Source organism: Tupaia chinensis, unplaced genomic scaffold, assembly GCF_000334495.1.
Source record: "Tupaia chinensis unplaced genomic scaffold, TupChi_1.0 Scaffold000424_1, whole genome shotgun sequence".
Lineage (NCBI taxonomy): Eukaryota > Metazoa > Chordata > Mammalia > Scandentia > Tupaiidae > Tupaia > Tupaia belangeri.
Window position 1 is genome coordinate 1,665,709 of NW_006159929.1, and position 18,945 is coordinate 1,684,653.

Consider the following 18,945-nt stretch of genomic DNA (forward strand, 5'->3'; position numbering starts at 1 on the left):
CACACACACACACGCACACACACAACAGGCAGGTCCTTGGTTCATAGTCTCATAACTAGATGCATACAGGGCTTTCTAGAGCCTTCCACCACCCTACAACTAGGCTTAGAGTCCTTCTCAGACAGGAGTTTGTCCTCACACACCTCTGCAGCTCTGGGCTCTATGCAGGGCCAAAGCGCAAGCCTGGGAAGACTCACACGAGAAAACCCAGGTTGCCTCAGCCATCCAGAGGAGTGAGGACCAATGAATTGGCCAGGGGGACTGGTGTTCTGCACCCCCACAGAACCAGATGCCCCTAGAGGTTGGTCCCCTCCATGACCCCAGCTATCCCTACCCTCCACCAGAGTCTAGCTTAGGACTACATCCCAGAGAAACCTTGAACAGGCCAAAGTGGGAATGGGCAGGGAGGGTGTGCAGGCCTCAGGGCTCCCTACCATGCCCTGAACACCAACCTGCTGTCCATGGCCAAGGCCTCGCCCCCCTGTGTCTGGCCATGCCTATCTCCAGGCCAGGCCCAGGGACACTGGTCTCTCTCCTGCACAGCCAGAGGAATCTTTCAGAAACCTCTCAATGACTGTGTCATTACCCCATCACTACTACAGCTACCACCCTCATGGCCATCATACCACTGCCACCATGCCACCACCACACTACCAACACCATCCCACAGCCACCACCTCTACTGTCACCACTGCTACCACTGCCACCACCACAGCCTCTGTGGTTCTGCCCCAGCTCGGGGTCAAGTCCCCACTCCTTACAAGGCCCTCCTTCCCTGCACTCAAGAGTCTTGTCAGCTTCCCCTCCTGATGATTCCCTAGGTTCTTGACAGGCTCCAGCCATACCCACCTCTCTGCCCACACACACACTGCACAGATGCCCTCTATCCGCAATGGCCTGCTTCCTACTCAGCCTGGGAAGACCACTCTCATGCTTCAAGCTGTAGCTGGAATGCCATGCTTTCTGAAGGAGACATCTCCACTCCCTAGAGTGCCCTGCGTGCCCCCACCACAACTCAGGGTGAGGCCCTGGAAGCCAACCCAGGCACCCTCCTCCCCTACTGCCCTGCTCATCCAAGCTGCCCAAGGCCCACACAGGGAGCACATGCATTGGCGAGCCTCTCCCGGGGTCTCCTTGCTCAAGGGATTAAAGATCCTAACACTCAATAGGCACCCAGCAAATTCTGCTTAAAGAACATGGGTCTCATTAGAGCCAGCCCTCCCTCCAAAAAAAAAGGTTAGCCTTGAGCCACTTCACAGGGGTCCGGACTGGACACAGGGCAAATTTGGGACACCTAGGGTGATGTGGAATGGGAAGAAGAGGGAGATGGGAAATTCTGAAACTAAGAGTTGAGGCCGGAGTCTCCTCTGGGGAGAAAAGGAGGAATCAAGTTACTGCTACCCTTCCCTGGACTGGTGGCAAACTATTCTGATCCTCCCAACAGAACCTGGTGTGTCAGAAAACGTGAGCCTGCCTACACCAGTCCAAGGACACCCCATACCGGATGCTGTCACGCTCTGCCACGATCTTGTCACGCTCCTGGAAGGCCCAGTCCCGCCGGCACTTGGCCACGTCTGCCTCCTGAAGGGCTTCCTTCAGCTCCTGGCACAGAGTCTTGCACTGCTTTCGAAGGATTTCCACCTCCTTGTTGGCTCTCCCGGCATCCACTGTCACTGTGTCTTTGATCTGATGGGGACAAAGGGCAAGCAGAGGAGAGGTTATTGGATCTTCGGTCCAGAAGCGCCCTCCAAACAAGGCAGGGATTGGGGCTGTTGTGGAAAGGAAAACGATGAGCCCAGCCAGCAAACCCATCTCAGTGGCCCAGGTGGAATGTCTCCTGTAGAGCACTTTGTCCAGACCCCATCCTACCACATACCTGGTTTATATCTTACAGAAAGAGTCCACTGTGACTCTGTAAGGAGCTTCCGTGACAAAGTGAATGACGCCAACTGCAGTGAAGGTTACAGATGCTAGTCATGACAATGTCCCACCCACTGTGTTGGCAATACTAGTTTTCATAATCTGGCATACTGAGCTATTTTTTAAAAGAATTATTTATTTTGTTTTATTTATTCATTCATTTATTTTTAATTTGACAGAGAGATACAGAGAGAGAGAAAGACAGAGAGAGAGAGAGGAAGCAAGAAAGCAAACCACCAGGTCTGGGACTTGAACCATGGTCAGTCATATGGGAATGCCCAATGCCTTAACCACCACACCACCTGCTGGTTCCCATACTGAGCTATTTTTAAAGATGAAAATGCACCAGTATGTTTGTTGGTGAGATACTGTGTATCTCAGTTTGTTTAAACAGATGAAATCTGAAGCATTTGCATCTTGACACCTCCCTAGAGAATATCCACTCCATTAAAATTTCAAAGCAAGCTTTTAGAAGCACTCATATGAAAAACTCCCCTAAGCTCCTATGTTCTTAGAAAACACAGGGAAATGACAAATGACAGTGTCTGCTGTAAGAATAGCCCCAATTCCAGCTTGAAGACTTTCAAACAAGCAAAACAGAGGAGCGACATCAGAGCCACGGACACTAGTTGCTCCACACCAAGACTCTCTGCTCCAAGTGACAAAACGAAGGATGCCCACGCACAGGAAGAACGCTTTTGCTCCTGCGGCACTGAGGTTGGAGAACAAGAGACAGCAGCCGCTGCTACAAACAGGTTCAGAAAGGTCTCAGTGGTTCCAATCAAGAGCTAAGAATGAAGGAGAAAGCTTCTAACTATCTCTCGTCTCTCATAAATAGTCTGGAGGAACTGGGAAAAAATACGCACATCAATTACATCATACTGAGAAGGATACCGTGGCATGTTTTGCTCAAATCTCATGTTTCCCAGGCTCAATTCAAATAATGTCAGTTTGCTATTTTTTCCCCACTTGTGTAGAGCGTGGACTATTTGATATTTGCAAAAAAGCTTTTTCCTTACATTTCTTTTTTCTTTGAGAGATTTTTGCTATAGGGCATGTGTGCTCACCAGAGAGACAGAGAGACAGAAAGAGAGAAATTGCCCCACCAAGGGGGATGGCCATGCCATAATCCCTTCTCCATTCCTCTCTCAGGATTTTGGGCATGCACCCACACGTGCCTGGCGGGAGTTTCAAGCCTTTGGGTCTGGGACCCGAACAGCAGTCGGCATTTGGGAGTCCAGTGATGTAACCAAATGATGCCATCTGCTAGTCCCATTAAATTTCAGTTTTAAAAATTAAATTGGGAGCAGCAGATGGTGTAGAGGTTAAGGCATTGGACTCCTACATGGCCAACCATTGTTCTAGTCTTAGACCTGGCAGCTTGAAAATCATGCAAGACGCATGTGCATGTGTACCAAAAATACCAGGATGAGAATAGAGAAGGGATTATGGCATGGCAATCTCCCCTGGGGGGGGGGTTCTCACTTTCCCTCTCACCGTCTCTCTCTATCTCTCACCTCTCCAGAAAGTACACTGGCTCTATGACTAAAACCTTAAATAATAATAATAATAATAATGTATTTTAATTTTGTCAAGAATTTCTTATAATACATTTAATGATCACATTTTAAAATATTTAATGTGTCATACTATTTTTGTATATGATTTTATATTTGAAAAGTGTTTCCATGTGGTTTCCTATTAGGGTTTTCCATTGTGTTCTGGACAATAATCTCGAGCTGAGGGGCAGAGGGGAAGATACAAGAAGCCAACGCTGGGATTAGGCAGCTCCTGACCTCTCTCCACTTCTCCCCTTCCTTCTCACTATGGCCCCTCATCATTGTCGGTCTCCAAAATAAACTCTCCCCCAAAATACTGTTCCCATATGAGAAACTCAGGAAGTACAGTATCATGTAATTGCTGCTCAACTTACAGGTGGGGTTATGTCCCAGAAAACCCAACATGGAGCCAGCCTGGCTGGAAGGCTCACCCCAGCTGACCCCTGACAGGAATCCCTGGGGGGCGGCCCCCTGGAGGGGCCTTGCAGTCCACACTCACAGCCATAGGCCTGGCCTTCTCTGGCTGGTAGACAGTGGCCTTGCGCATGAAGCCAGGCCAACTGGAGAAGGAGCTGAGGATTTCAGCTCTGGGTGTTACCAGGGCTAAGTGGGGGTCTCCTCTCCTGCCTGCTCACTTGGAACACTGTCTGGAAAAAGATTCCTGCCTCAGCTGACAGGCGGACTTGATGCCCAGCCAGCACCCCCTGCATAGGCCAGGAACCTGCTCCAGGCTGAAGAGCACGTCCGAGTGCAGGGAGGGGGAGGCCCGGCTGGCACTCAGACATTGGGTCTCACCATGACCACACTCCCCACTGCACGCCACGCCAAAGGGAAGTCAGAGGTCTTCACACGTCTCTGCGCTTTCCATGTTCCTACAGTCTTCACAGTTAACTTCTATTTTTTTCCCCAAAGAATTTATTTAATTATATTTATTATTATTTTTTAATTTGACCAGAGATAGACAGACAGAAAGAGAAAGTGAGAAAACAAGTCACTAGGTCCATGACTCAAACCACAGTTAGCCATGGGGGCATCCAGTGCTTTAACCGCCACGCCACCTGCCGGCCCCCACAGTTAACTTCTTAAAGTCCCAAATTCCATCAAGTGGGCTCTCTGTCCTAGGCTGGGCTCACCTTCCATGACCTTTAAGTACAGTCACTGACTAGATTGTACTCCCAGTTTTCCTCTTTGTCATTTTGTTCTCTTATTTGACATCAACATTTTCCCCAACAACTTAGTGCTCATATACCAGGATGTAAACATGGTGTTTTTCTAGAACAATTACCAAGTTCCCAAGCATTATTTTTACTTATCAAATGTTCCTTCACATTATGACGTCTTAAAAATATCATTAAAGTAAACACATATATCTTTCTTCATACTGGCTTTCATCTCTAAGGCCTGGAGAAGACTCAGGTTTTTTTTAAATGAAATTGCCATTATTTCATCCATTCTTATGCACAAAAAAAAAAAAAATAGTTTTCTGGGATCAACCTAATCCCAGCAGGACAATAAGACTGAGATGGGCATGCAAATGATCTTAAGAATAAAGAGCAACTCATTTTTATTTTGGGTGGGCGCTATGCTAACTGGATTTCTACTGGGTCTCTGGAAAAGTCATGATGCACTTTTGCACAGAAAAAAAAAAAAAAAAACAGAAAAATATGTCATGACTTTTCCGACAACCCAATATATTAAAGTATCTGAGGCAAACACTGAGAAGCAAACACTACTATCATTTCCATTTTGCAGCTGAGGAAACTGAGGTTCACAGAGGTTAAGAGATATAAGAGGCCTGCAGAGAACTCAGTCTCCAAACACTGTGAATGCAAGCCTATGTTCCTTGCCTTCCCCACAGCCCCTTCCACCACCTGTGCCAAAGGAGGCGTCACTGTCGGTGGAGGAGTCGCAGTCCGGTCGCCCCTCAGGCATCAGCCCTGCCTTGCATCTGGCACAGAGGGGTCTCACTGTACTAGCTCAATGTACTCTGTCTCTGCCAATTTTCCTGACCTTTAACACTTTGCTTTTTGCTTCTCACAGATCACTTTTAAAGTCTGCACTCTTACTGACCTACACCGAGAGGCAGAATCCAGGGGCACACATAGAAAACTATTTTGATGGGGGAAAAAAGCTGTTCCAATCAAGCCTGGAAGCTCTCACCGGAGCCAGACCAGAGACTGACAACAGGAAGGGCATCTACAGGACCTGGTCCATGACCCAGCAGGGGGCACCTGAACTTGGGAGCAAGGAGCATCTGCAAGGAGGCAGCGGGGTAGGAAGGATGCAGAAAATGAATAGTGACCACTCAGGAGTCGAGTCGAGGGGCCCGATTCTGATGCTACAGAACACCACAGTCCCTTCCACCCTGGAGGCATGACCCCAGGGAACAGCCCTGGACTCAGCCTGGCGCAGGACTCCTGAACAAGAGCCAGAATGCCCCCTGGAAAGAGCAGACTCGGTCAGATGTACATGATGGAAAAAGAGCCCAAGATCGCTCCTCCAGACTCGCAAGGCCAAGTCTGTGTATGGTTTTGGGGACTTGACCTCTGGGTCTCGATTCATAACGAACAGTCCTTGTGATACTGCTGACCGCCAGCACAAGACTGACCTGCAATGACGGAATTGTGGGTTTGGGCGTGCGAGTGTCTGCATTTCATCTGACTTTTCTCCAGGATTATAAACTCGACATCTGGGACGTCCCTCCCTATTTGTCCCCTACAGTCTAGACCAGAGCTGGATTCTCAAACCTGGATGGTGTTTGATCCCTAGGTAGCACTGAGGCCACAAATGAGAAGCCCTCTGCTCTAACTCAGAAGAAGGTGTGTAGGCTGGGTGTGTACACTCAGCAGCCGCACTGCCCTCACCCCGTTACAAGGGACTAAAACAGGCCTGCCATCTACCTGCCGCAGCGCCTCCATCTCCTCACTGGCCGCCTTCTTCTCAGACGTGCTGCTCTTGAGCTTGGACTCGGCCAGCTCCACCTCGGTCTGCAGCTTGTCCAGCTCAGAGATGACCTGGTCTCGCTCACTCATGATGAGCTTGTACTCGCTGTACACGGCGTCCCGCTCCTCCTTGTACTTCTCTGACTCCTTGGCGGTCTTCACCTGCGTGGTCCTCAGTTCCGTCAGCTCCGACTGTAGCAGCTCCATCTCCCACTGCAGGTCCTTGTTCTGGGCTGTGGCCTTGTTCAGCTCATGATGGATTGCCTCAAACCTGAGGGAGAAAGGCAGCCAGGATGTGGGAGGTGCAGGGGGCCTGCCCGGTCAGCTGTCAGGCAGCTCTGCTACCTCCCGCCAGCCCTGCTGTGCTGAACAGTCAAGCATGAAGTTTCGAGTGAGGTCACTCTCTGCACCCCAGGAGAGAACAGTCACGGAGTACCAGTGCCTCTGGACTTGGAATTTTTCTCAACCTTTTAAAACACCAGACGCTGAACTGAGGACTGCATGCCCTCTGCACTACCGGAAATTACCAGCATATTTCTTCCATGGTCAAACTACATTATCTTTTTAAAGTAAGAAAAACAAAACAATGCTAAAATCACAGGAGATCAGATTAAAGTGGCCTTAATGATCACTTAGTCTGATCGTCTCATTTCATAGACATGGATAACACATAGGTAACTGACCCAAAGTCATGAGGTTACTTGTTTGAGAGCACAGCTCAGTACCTTCCAGGCGGGAGACCCCTTCCACAGGCAACCTGAGCCTGCCATTCCAGAGCAGCATTTCTCAAAGTGTGTTCCTCAGAACACCAATTCTATATTGCACCTTGGAGCCCTTTTGAAGGAAAGGGCTGTGAGGGCCAGCAGGTGGCATGGTGGTTAAGGCCCTAGAGACTCCCACATGGCTAACTACAGTTCAAGTCCCGGACCTGGTGGTTTGTTTTCTCACTTTGCTTCTCTCTGAGTGTTGTTTTACTCTGGTCAAATGAAAATAAATTTAAAAAAGAAAGGAAAAAAGAAAAGGCTCTGAGAAGTCCTGTAGCAAAGACACCTGTTTGAATTCACCCTGGCAATTCCTAAACCTATTTATACCCAGAAACACTTTCCATGTGAAACTGAAGAATATGCTCACTCTGGAGAATTGGTGTCCCACAAGAAATAACTTTTTAAAGCACTTGTAAAAAATTATTTTACTTAACTTTATTTATTATTATTTTCCAGTTGGACCAGAGAGAGGGAGAGAAAGAGAGAAAGTGAGAAAACAAGCCACCAGATCCAGGACTTGAACCGTGATCGGCTATGTGGGAGTCCAGTGCCTTTAACCACCATGCCCCCTGCCAGCCCCAAGAAAGTACTTTTGGAAGCACTGTTTGAGGTAGGGATCACATCTTTAAAGATGATATTCCTTAAGAAAAACATGCGTTTTAGAAGACAATGCCCTGGATAACTGACTTTCCTACTGGCTAGGTAGGGGACAGACAGATGGCAAAGCTTGTGGGGAGAACTAGGGAAAAGGATGCTCAATGCACACCAAAGGCGTTCAGATGGGAGAAAAGAGAGGCAACCCGAGGTATACTGTCCAAAAACATGCTCCTGACATGAGCATATTCGGACTACAAGAGCATGGCTCGTGACTGCAGACCAGACGGCCCTGCTGCTTCCCCAGCGAAGGCTGAGTGCCCTGATCTGAAAGGAGCACAGAAACTCACTGGAGCACCTTGAAAGGTCTTCAGAAATACCTGGCAACAAATCTGGAAATTAACTCCTTAGCAATGCTGAAAAACGGTAACTTCTGAATTCTAATCCTTGAATGACACAAACTGGTGCCAGGAGGACTCCCATTACCTTCTCTCAGAATGAAAGCTGCTCAATTCACTGTCTTAGTTTACATGTTTTCTGTGGCTTGAAATAAACTCCGCTAACATACTCACGCACACACACACAGAAAATGGCCTGTGCTGTTTTTACCTCTGGTGGTAGCTGGAAGCCTTGTATATGGCCATGACCCCACAAAGGAAAAGGGCCCCGTGGCAAAGAAGAGCCTTGTGGCTCTCACGCCACTCTCTGCGAGTGTGCTCCTGTCCCTGTGCCCAGTGTCGCCCCTCCGCCTACCTCCTCAGGGAGAGGGCGCACTGGTGCTGCAGCTGGATGGCGGTGTCCCTCTGCTGGGTGAGCATCTCTGTCTGCTTCAGCAGGCGCTGGTTCTCCTCCCCTAGCTGCTCCAGGCGGCTCAGGTCCGAGTTGTGAACGGCAACTTTCTCACTGTACCTCTTCCGCAGGGCCTCATAGTCCTTCTTGACCACCTCCAGCTTGTCCATGGCTGTGTCATACAGCTTGTTGAGAATCTCCGATGAGCCATTGTGTTTCAGCACCTGGGGACCAGAGGGAGTCACGCTTACCATGGATCGGGGTGAGAGTGGGGGGCAGGCAGACTCATTTCTGTCTGTCCAGGGGAAGGACTGATGACAAGGTAGGGAGGTCACTCTCTGACCTTTGAGGGTGACCTAAGGTCTGACTGTTCAGGTCACACTGGGCTGACTCACACTAATTCATTTATTCCCAAATATTCATTAACAATGCAGGCCTGAGACTTTTAAAGACCTGGTTACAAGACTGACCCTTGACTGGCATCTGGAAAGCTGAATGGGAATCAGTTCTCTACGTCAATAGAAAACTTCTCCTAAGTGGTAAGAGTGGCTCACAGGGGACCAGAAGGTGGCATGGTGGTTAAGGTGCTGGACACTCCCACATGGCCAACCACAGTTCAAGTCCTGGACCTGGTGGCTTGCTTTCTCACTTTCTCTCTCTCTCTGTATGTGTGTCTCAAATTAAAAATAAATGAATAAATAAATAAATAAATAATTCTTCAAAAAAATAATAAAAAAAAAGAGTGGCTCACAGTGGCAAGCCTGTGCAAACCACGAGGCCCAGGCTAAGCACCTGCTCTCTTCTGGGAGTTTAGTTTTGGTGCATGCTAGGTAAGAGGAATGATGACCAGTGCCCAGTAAAGAGCTTGGGCACCGCGTGTCTACCGAGCACCCCCGGGGGACACATGTCACCTGCACAGTCACAATTCCACGCTGGAGGAGTTAAAAGCACATCTCGTGTAGCTCCACTGGGAGAAGATTCTTGGAAACCTGTGCCCGGTTTCCTCTGGACTCCGCCCCTTATGCCTTTTGTCCCTTTGTAGAATTTGCTTTGTGTCCTTGCACTGGAACAATTTTAGCCTTTCAGTACGACAATATCCCGAGCCTTGCGAGTTCCCCCAGCAAATCACAGAACGTAGGGACGGTGCCGCCCCGACCCCAACACGAGTACCTAATATGTCTAGTTCGAAGCGCTGGTGATACTGGCTAGGACAGAAAGAGACTGCATATATGCAACGCTCTCTGAAGCTGAATCCACATGGGCTAGGCCTGGGTTCAAGTCCCAAGGCACCCCTGTACACACCATGCACTTGTGAGTGTGCTGTGATCCGGGCTGGCTGAGGCTGGCGTGGATCAGGACATGGACATCCTACTGGGGGTACCCATCTATCTCCCTCTCTCTCATGGAAGAAATAAAAAACTCAACTTTAAAGAAGGAAAAAAAAGTAAGAGAGTGTGCCCTAAGGACTTTGATCCCTAATGGATGAATATGAACTCATGGACAGGTAGAGACAGACCAAGTAAAACAGCTTCAGAGCATGATAAGGGCTATCAAGAAGATGAAAAACAGGGCCTGGCAGGTGGCGTAATGGTTAAAGCACTGGACCCCCAGGTGGTCGACTGCAGTTTGAGTGCCAGACCCGAAGGCTTGAAACTCATGCTGGGTGCATGTGAGTGCCTGCCCAAAATCCCAAGAAGTGAATGGAAGAAGAGGGACTGCGACAGGGCCATCTACCCAAGGGGTGATTTCTCGCCTTCTGTCTTTCTGTCTCTTTGGCATGTACACATGTCCTATAGTAAAAAAATATCTCTCTCAAAAAAAAAATGAAGATGAAAAATGAAATTACAGTCTACAGACTTTAGAGCAGAAGAGCAGAAGGATGTGAGAGAGGCAAATACTTGAGAAGGCCTCTCTAAGAAGGTGACTATTGTGCCCTAGTGCTCAAGGCAGCCAAATCCCAGAGGGCAGACCTTGCAGTTCGAATCCTAGACTCAGTGGCTTGAGACACACACTGGGCATGTGTGCGTGCGTCCCCCAAATCCTGACAGGAGGGAGAAATACAGAGGAGACTGCAATATGACCACTTCCCATAGGGGTGCTTTCTCCCTCTCCCCCTCCCTGGTAAGCACATACACCCTCTAGCAGAGTTTTTATAAAGAAAGAAATGAAGCTGACTTCTGAGTTTGGATGCAATGAAGAGCAGCAATAAGAGACATTGGCAGAGAGGAGAGCACAGGCAAAGGTCCTGAGGTATGTGTTCTGTGAGCAAAGAAAGGGGCGGGATGGAGTAGCTAGAGCCCAGTGCACAAGGGCGTAATGGTTAAAGCACTGGACCCCCAGTGGATCAAAAAGGAAGCTGGGAGTGGTGGGCACACCTCCGAGGCTCACCGGGAAAACTGCACCCTGAGTGAGATAGGAAAGCACAGGAGAGTTTTAAACGAGACAGCATTCTACTCTGAATTACAGGTACTAAAGTTTTTTCCAGGTGCTGCTCTGGAGAGGAAAAAGCAAATGAAGAGCCAACCAAAAAAATCCCAAGAACATGAGCTAAGGGGCTGTCCAGGAGCCTGCTGACTTCTGCTGAGCACCCCAGGGGATCTGGGCCCTTGGGTGAGTCACTACACCTATGTGGGTTTCAGTTTCCTTATTCTTCAAGTAACAGGACTGACCTAGAAAAGACTGCTTAGCCCTCCCAGGTCCAGTAGCCCAGGACCACCTGGCTTATTCAGCACAGACTCTGACTATCAGAAGATCTTTGCAGCCCACAGAGCCAGAACTGGGACTAAAGAACACTTCCTTTGTAGGCAGTCAGTACACAGCAAACATGACTAACAAAAGCGTAAGTGGATTTAATTTAAAAATCAGAGTCGTTGGGGCTAGCAGGTGGCATAGTGGTTAAGGCACTGGACTCCCACACAGTCGACTGTGGTTGGAGTCCTGGATCTGGCAGCTTGAAACACGCCAGGCACGTGTGAGTGTGTCCAAAGTCCTAGGAAGAGAATGGAGGAGAAGGACTGCGGTGTGGCCATCTCCCCTGGGGGATGTTTTCTTACTTTCTCTCTCAGTCTATCTCTGTCTCTCCAGTGAGTGTATGCCCTATGGCAAAAACCTTAAAAAAAAAAAAAAAAAAACAGTCAGAGTTATAGAGACTAGGAAAATGAGCTCAGCTCCTGAAACCTAAGCCTTAGTTCCTAGGACCTAGACCATCAGAAACCAGTCCGAGTCAGCTAATGCAGGCTTGTACTTCCTTTTTCTTTTCTTTATTTTAAAGCAGAATGCATTCTTTCAAGGAAAAGTTTACAAGGACACCAAAGTACAAAACTGATTTTTAAAATAGGTTCCTTGGTCTGTCGAAACCGTCATCGTTTTGTAAAAACCCTTCACTGTTGCAGAACAGGAATGCACAGAAAACCACTAATCATGCCGCATTCTATACTATAAACAACTTCCTGTTAAAAACAAAACAAAAACAAACAACAAAAAACAGCCATGACCTAATGAGTAAAGGAGCCAGATTCTCACATGACCAGCCAAGCAGTTAGATTCCGGCCCCAGCAGCCTGAGAAATACTCCAGGCACCTGTATGCATATGCTCAAAATCCCAGCAGGAGGGAGACATGGAGAAGGGATTGTGGCGTGACCACTCACCACTGCAGCTGCTTTGTCCCTCCTCCTCTCTGACTCTCTCCCCTTCTCTCTGACAAGTACACATGCCATCGGACAAAAAAACAAACAAAAAACAACAATATCTTCCAAACATACAGAAAAACATAGCAAATAGTATAAAAAAAGTTTTATGTATCCATTTTTTAGATATAACCTTAATATCTTATTACATGTTGGGGCCCACAGGTGGCATGGTGGTTAAGGTGTTGGACTCCTACATGGCCACCTGTGGTTCAAGTCCCACACCTAGTGGTTTGCTTTTTCACTTTCTCTCTCTCTCTCTCTCTCTCGTCTCATTAAAAAGTAATAATGAGGGACCAGCAGATGGTGTAATGGTTGCATCATTGGATTCCCGCATAGTCAATCACAGTTCAAGTCCCATATCCAGCGGCTTCAAACTCACGCCAGGTGCATGCGAGTGTGTGCCCAAAATCCCAAGAGGAGAGTGGAGGAAAAGGGATTGTGGTGTGGCCATCCCCCCTGGGGATTTCTTGCTTTCTGTCTGTCTCTGTCTCTCAGGTGAGTACACGTGACGTGCCCTATAGCAAAAATCTCTCCAAAATAATAGTAATAAAATTAAATAAAAAATTATTTTAAAAATTGCATCACATGCCTCAAATTGCTTTCAAAGAAATAAAACATTATAGGTGGCTGTTTAAACCCCCAATACAATAGCTCCCCTAAATTTGCTGACCATCTTGCACAATATTACATTTAAACTACCATGTATTCATAGGAGTATAAGTATACTCTATTAAAGATTCACTCATGTTGGGACCAGCAGATGGAAGTAATGGTTCCGTCGCTGGACTCTCACATAGTTGACTGCGTTTCAAGTCCTGGACCTGGTGGCGTAAAACTCACACCGGCACACATGCATGTGTGTCAGAAATCCCAAAAGGAGAATGCAGAAGGGATTGCAGCATGAAAATTCCCGTGGGATAATTTCTCACTTTCAGTCTCTCTGTTTCTGTCTTTCTAGAGAATGCATGTGCCCTATAGCAAATCTCTCTCTCAAGAAAAAAAAAAAAAAAAAAAAAAAGATTAACTCATGTTGGGGCCAGCAGGTGGTGTAGTGATTAAGGTCCCAGATTCCCATGTGGTCGACCGTGGATTGGGTCCTGGACCCAGCGTCTTGAAACTCACGCTGGGCACATATACGTGCATGTCCAAAATTCCTAGAGGAGAATGGAGGAGAAGGGATTGTGGCATGGCCATCTGCCCTGGGGGGTGATTTCTCTCTTTGTTTCTCTGGCAAGCACACAGGACCTATAATAAAAAACAAAAAGATTCACTCATGCTCATGCAGATAGTATTTCACTGTAAGAATAATTACACATGCTCCTTTTTTTGATCAAAGGACATGTTCACTGTCTACTTATTTTTGCTACTGTAAGTAACACAGATAGGAATGTGTCTATATACATCTCTTCTCCCTTGTGTGAGATTTTCCCTGACTTCCTGGAAGTAGAGTGGCCAGATCTAGGGACATGGGCTTTTCAAATTTACCAGACAATATTAAAGTGCTCTCCCAAGGGCTATTCCCATTTACATCCCCACCGGTCGTAGACAGTTGTCAGAGTCACTGTAACCAACACATCCTTGCCAAGATACCATACAGTCAGATTTTTTTTTTTATTTGTGGTAAATAAAATAACATAAAGCTTACCCTCTTGTCTACTTTAGCCATTTTAAGCACACGGTTCAATAGCATTCAGTACACTCATCTTGTGCAGTCAATATCTTCAAAATGTTCTCGTCTCACAAAACTGAAACTCAATATTTACTAAATAGCTCTCTCCATTCTCCCCAAAGCCCCAACAGCCACCGTTCTGTCTGCCTCTGTGAATCTGCTACTCTGGATACCTCATGTAGGGGGAGCTGGATAGTATTCATCTTTTTGTCGCTGTCTTATTTCACTTAGCACAAGATCCTCAAGCTTCACGTTGGAAGGTGTATTCAGGTTTCCTGAAGACTAAGTAAGAGCCCGTCACATGGATATACCGCATTTTGTTTACCCATTCATCCACGAGTTGAATGCAATGCTTTGATTACTTCTACTTCTTGGCTATTATAAAACAATCAGATTTTTTTAAAAGCTTTGCCTATCTCCTGGGCCAAAAAAATATGGTATATCATTTTTCTAAACTTATATTCCCAATTATTAGAGACACCAGGTAACTCTCCTTACGTTTATAGACTACACACATTTTCTCTTCAATCAACGCCTGTTTCTGTCCTTCTACTTTTCCTCCCTTTTTCCTTCCCTGTCTGTCTTCCTTTTTTCCCCTTTCTCACTTTTTCCTCTCAGTTATATTCATTGCAAAGATCTTCTCCCAGGGCCAGAAGGTAGTATAGAGGTTAAGGCACTGGATCCCACCTGGACAACTGTGCAGTTCGAGTCCCAGACCCATCCAGTAGCTTGGCCCATCATCCCAAGAGGAGACTGGGAGAGAAGGAACTATAGCACGGCCATCTGCCCTGGGAGAATGTCCCCTGTCCTTCTCTCTGGGGCACATGTGCCCTATAGCGAAACGAAAAACAAAAACAAGTACCTTCTCCTCAAATGTGGCTGTGCGATTTGCTTGCACAGTCTTCTGTTGTTCCACAGTTTCACACTTGATATAAATGGAACAGTCATTTCCTTTATGGTTTACCTGCTGGTTGCTTTATCTAAAAATGCTTTCTTTCCTACCTCGAGGCCACAAAGATACTCTTCTGTTTTTTATAAAACAAAGTTTCACCTGTCCCGTTTAAATCCTTAAACTACTTGCAATACATTTTTGTATATGATGTAAGATGAAGATATAACATTATTCTTTTCCACGAATCACCTCGCCTATGAGAACTGGGCCGAGTGCAGGACAAACTGAGGACAGCTGCGTGTGTCCAGCTGCAGATGAAGAGAGCTGAAGGGCACCGAGGACATCCTCTGAGGGGATGCTCGCTGCTGAGAAGCACAAAGAGGCTCAATTAAGATCGTAGGCAGTAGGTGCAGAGCTCTCTACCACACCTGGGAACAGGCTAGTACTGGGACTGAGTGCAGGACAAACTGAGGACAGCTGCGTGTGTCCAGCTGCAGATGAAGAGAGCTGAAGGGCACCGAGGACATCCTCTGAGGGGATGCTCGCTGCTGAGAAGCACAAAGAGGCTCAATTAAGATCGTAGGCAGTAGGTGCAGAGCTCTACCATACCTGGGAACAGGCTAGCACTGGGACTGAATCGCTCTGCTTGGTGACCAACACCTTAAAAATTCCAATTAAAAATTATTTCAAATATTTTACTCTCTGATCATCCTCTAAACCAGGTAAGATCCCCAGGGGTTCCAAATGAGCCTGGTTTACTGCAGAACAAAGGCACTGCTGCCATTGCCTGGGTTTGCCACAAGGTGGCAGCGTAGGGTAGAAGAGTGACAGGACCTAAGGGTAGTTTGGCTTTCTAAGCTTCATTGAGAAACCAGCTCCATCATTTTAAAGGAGGCCTTGAAATGACACAAAGACTTCGTTCTGGGCCTTGGCCCAGCAGAGTCCACCTTCACTGGCACACAAGGGAATTTAAAGTCTATACCTTGTCTTGTCTTTCTTTACTGAGAAATAGTCCCAAATGCCCTGACCTTGAACGGCTTAGATCTGGACCTGCAAGACAATCCAAGGACAATTCAGGCTGACTGAATCAGGCTGGGGGAGGGGGGGTAAACTCCTACTGGGGATAGGGGGAGGTTGTCAGGGAAAAATCCCAGAGCAGGCCCAGGGATCCTTTCTGAGGATGGTGGGACTGCAGAGTCAGAAGAGACCCCGCGCAGAGAGGGAGATCCGGGCCTGTGTCATTTCCACTGTCGGCCCATTCCACAGCTGGAAAATGAATACAAGCTGAACTCCACCACCCTGCACTGCCTAGCTTCTGGTTCTCGCTCTACCTTGGAGTCACACAGAATCATCCTCTGCCACAGGACAGCACCCAGATACTCGGCTCACAGGCCTGCAAACACCTGCTCACTCCCAGCAGGATCAGACGCAGGCCTGCGCTGTGCCACCCACAGCCTCTGAACTGCTGTTAACGCTAGAGAACTTGAAAAAAACCCTATCAGTTTAGTTTTCCTTCTCATCGTTAGAAGACTGTGTTCTTAAACATTCCCATACCCTCACGTGCACACGCACATAGAGACGCACGTGTAACTGCAGTCACATGGGTAGCTTCCCAGCTACGGCTGATGGAAGAAAGATAACATTTCGATTTGGTCCAGAACCCTAAAATGAAAGACAGTAAACTTCTCTCTGGCAGGCAGCACTCTTTATAGGTGGCTCCCACCAACCTGGGCACGGGACAGTCGGCCCGCTAAGAGCTGGTGGAAGTAGCACAGCAGGGACACAGGACACCCATCCTGAGCAGCTCCCAACAGGGAGATCAGAGAGACAACTGCCCTCCTATCTGCTCACAGTACTCAGAAACGCTCTCTGGGTTCGTCTGTCGGCATATCCTTCAGAGGCCAAGAAACCCTCTCCTGCTCCCCTTCTTCTCCAGGACCCATGAGAGGACATGAATCTGGGGTTCATACAGAGGGAAAGTCAACTTTCATGAATCTCAGAAGAGCTTATTTAAAGACAAGAGAAAGGAAAAACGAGGGAAAGAAAAGACTCTAGGGGGCAAATAAACTGGCAGGACCTTGGAAAAGAAAACGTGCAGGCCAGCAGGTGGCATGATGGTTAAGGCGCTGGATCCCACGTGGCTGATGGCGCAGTTCAAGTCCTAGACATGCGGCTTGAAAAAAATCATGCAGGGTGTGTGTGCATGCATGACCAAAATTCCAAGAGGGGACTGGAGGAAAAGGGACTGTAGCATGGCCAACGCCCCCACTGAGAGGGATTTCTCACTTTCCCTCCCTCTGTCTCTCCAGTGAGTGCACATGCCCTGTAGCAGGAGAAAAAAAGAGAGAGAGAGAGAAGAAAATGTGCATTGCTGTAGACTCAGCAATATTACCTGTAAAAGTCGAACTTAAAACCAGCAGTTGGTGTAATGGCTATGTCACTGGACTCTCATGTAGTCAACCACGGTCTGAGTCCCAAACACAGTGGCTTAAACTCACGCCGGGCACATGTGCATGCGTGCCCAAGATCCAGAGAGGAGAAGGGAGAAGGGATTGCGGCATGGTCATCCCCCCGGGGGGTGATTTCTCACTTTCTGTCTCTCTGTCTCTCTCTCTGTCTTTCCGGGGAGTGCATGTGCCCTATAACAAAAACCTCACACACATCAATCAATCAATCAATCAATAAAATGTGTGTGTGTGTATATACACACATACATACATATACATATAAAAATATATATAGGGGGCCAGAAGGTGGCATAGTAGTTAAGGTGCTGGACTCCTACATATCCAACTGCAGTTTGAGTCCTGGAGCTGGTAGCTTTCTCTCTCTCTCTCTCTCTTCTCTCTCTCTCTCTCTCTCTGTCTCTTTGTTGAGCACATGTGCTCTATAACAAATTATAAGTAAAATTAAATGAAATTAAATAATGATATATGTGTGTGTATGTATGTATACACATACATACATATCAGCAGATGGCGTGATGGTTATATCACTGAACTCCCATGTAGTCGACTGTGGTTTGAGTCCTGGACCAGTGGCTTAAAACTCACCCTGGTCATGTGTGTGTGCATGCCCGTGATTCTGAGAGGAAAACTGAGAAGGGATTGCAGCATGGCCACCCCCCTGCCCAGTTGACTTCTCACTTTCTGTCTGCCCCTCTCTGTCTCTCCAGCAAGTGCACGCGTCCTATAACAAAAAAACTCTCTAAAAAAAAATATATGTGTGTGTGTGTGTGTGTGTGTGTGTGCACATATGTATAATAGAACATCAAGATATATGTGCTAACACTGAAAAGTGGTAAAAAGGAAAAACTGCTGGCAACCAAGACGTTCGACAAATATAGAATAGGGTTAGATACATAAATTACTGACAACAAAACTATAAAATCACTTTTGGATATTCAAATTTTCAGAACAGGAAAAAAGACCCACAACCCAAAAATTATCCAGGATAAAAAAAGACAGGTTTCAGGGAATAAAATGTTATTTGTTAAACTAGACATAGAAAAAAGGTCTACATGGATTCATTGTGGTCTACACAGAGCTTAGTCATTTCTACAAAGTAAGACAGGGCTGGGGTGCTGCAAGACATCACCATATAAAACTTGCAAAAGTTTTTTGTTTTTCTTTTTGAACCAGAAAATACTTCAGTTAAAAAAAAAAAAAAAAAAAAAACTACAAAAGCCTATACTGTGCTTCCCAACCAAGACTTGTAGATCTTTGCTCAGAATCTCCTGGGCAGTCCTGATGTGGCCCAAAGGGATCCAAGAGGAGCATTCTGGCTGATGTACCCAGAGGTGGTGCTGCCAGGCTGCAGCCCTCTGACTCACACAGAATGAGGCACCTGTTCACAGCACTCAAGTGGGAGAGGGCCTGAGGTTAGGCCCAGAGTGCCCTCTCCCACCCGGGGCTGTCTCATTTCCTCTGAGATAAATCATGCAAGGGCCAGGAAGCCCCACAAATCCTTCAAGCAAACATGCAAGTCAAACAGCACCATTTACCCTAAAGGGCCTCTTCAAGTTTACAAGGCGTGGGAGGAACCAGGCAACAAAACAGGCCTTGTCCAGCTAGATCAACCTTTGCCCTCAGGTCAGGGTGGGGGGAGGTAGGGGGTAGGGAGTGGG

General features: G+C 47.3%; 1 protein-coding gene and 1 long non-coding RNA gene across 2 annotated transcripts in view; one reads left to right on the forward strand and one right to left on the reverse strand.

The window, feature by feature from the left end:
- The window catches only part of LOC106735531 (uncharacterized), a 12,594-nt gene extending 6,771 nt beyond the window's left edge, over nt 1–5,823 (forward strand). The window contains exon 3 of the long non-coding RNA XR_001370820.1: nt 5,520–5,823. This is a non-coding gene — a long non-coding RNA (uncharacterized LOC106735531). The remainder of the gene's footprint in view (nt 1–5,519) is intronic.
- Nucleotides 1–18,945, reverse strand: part of DLG5 (discs large MAGUK scaffold protein 5) — a gene marked incomplete at its 5' end in the record, with an annotated part of 144,348 nt that overhangs the window by 37,131 nt on the left and 88,272 nt on the right. The window contains 3 exon segments of the mRNA XM_014590273.1: nt 1,502–1,686; nt 6,380–6,692; nt 8,533–8,792. Coding sequence (XP_014445759.1) covers nt 1,502–1,686; nt 6,380–6,692; nt 8,533–8,792 — 758 coding nt within the window.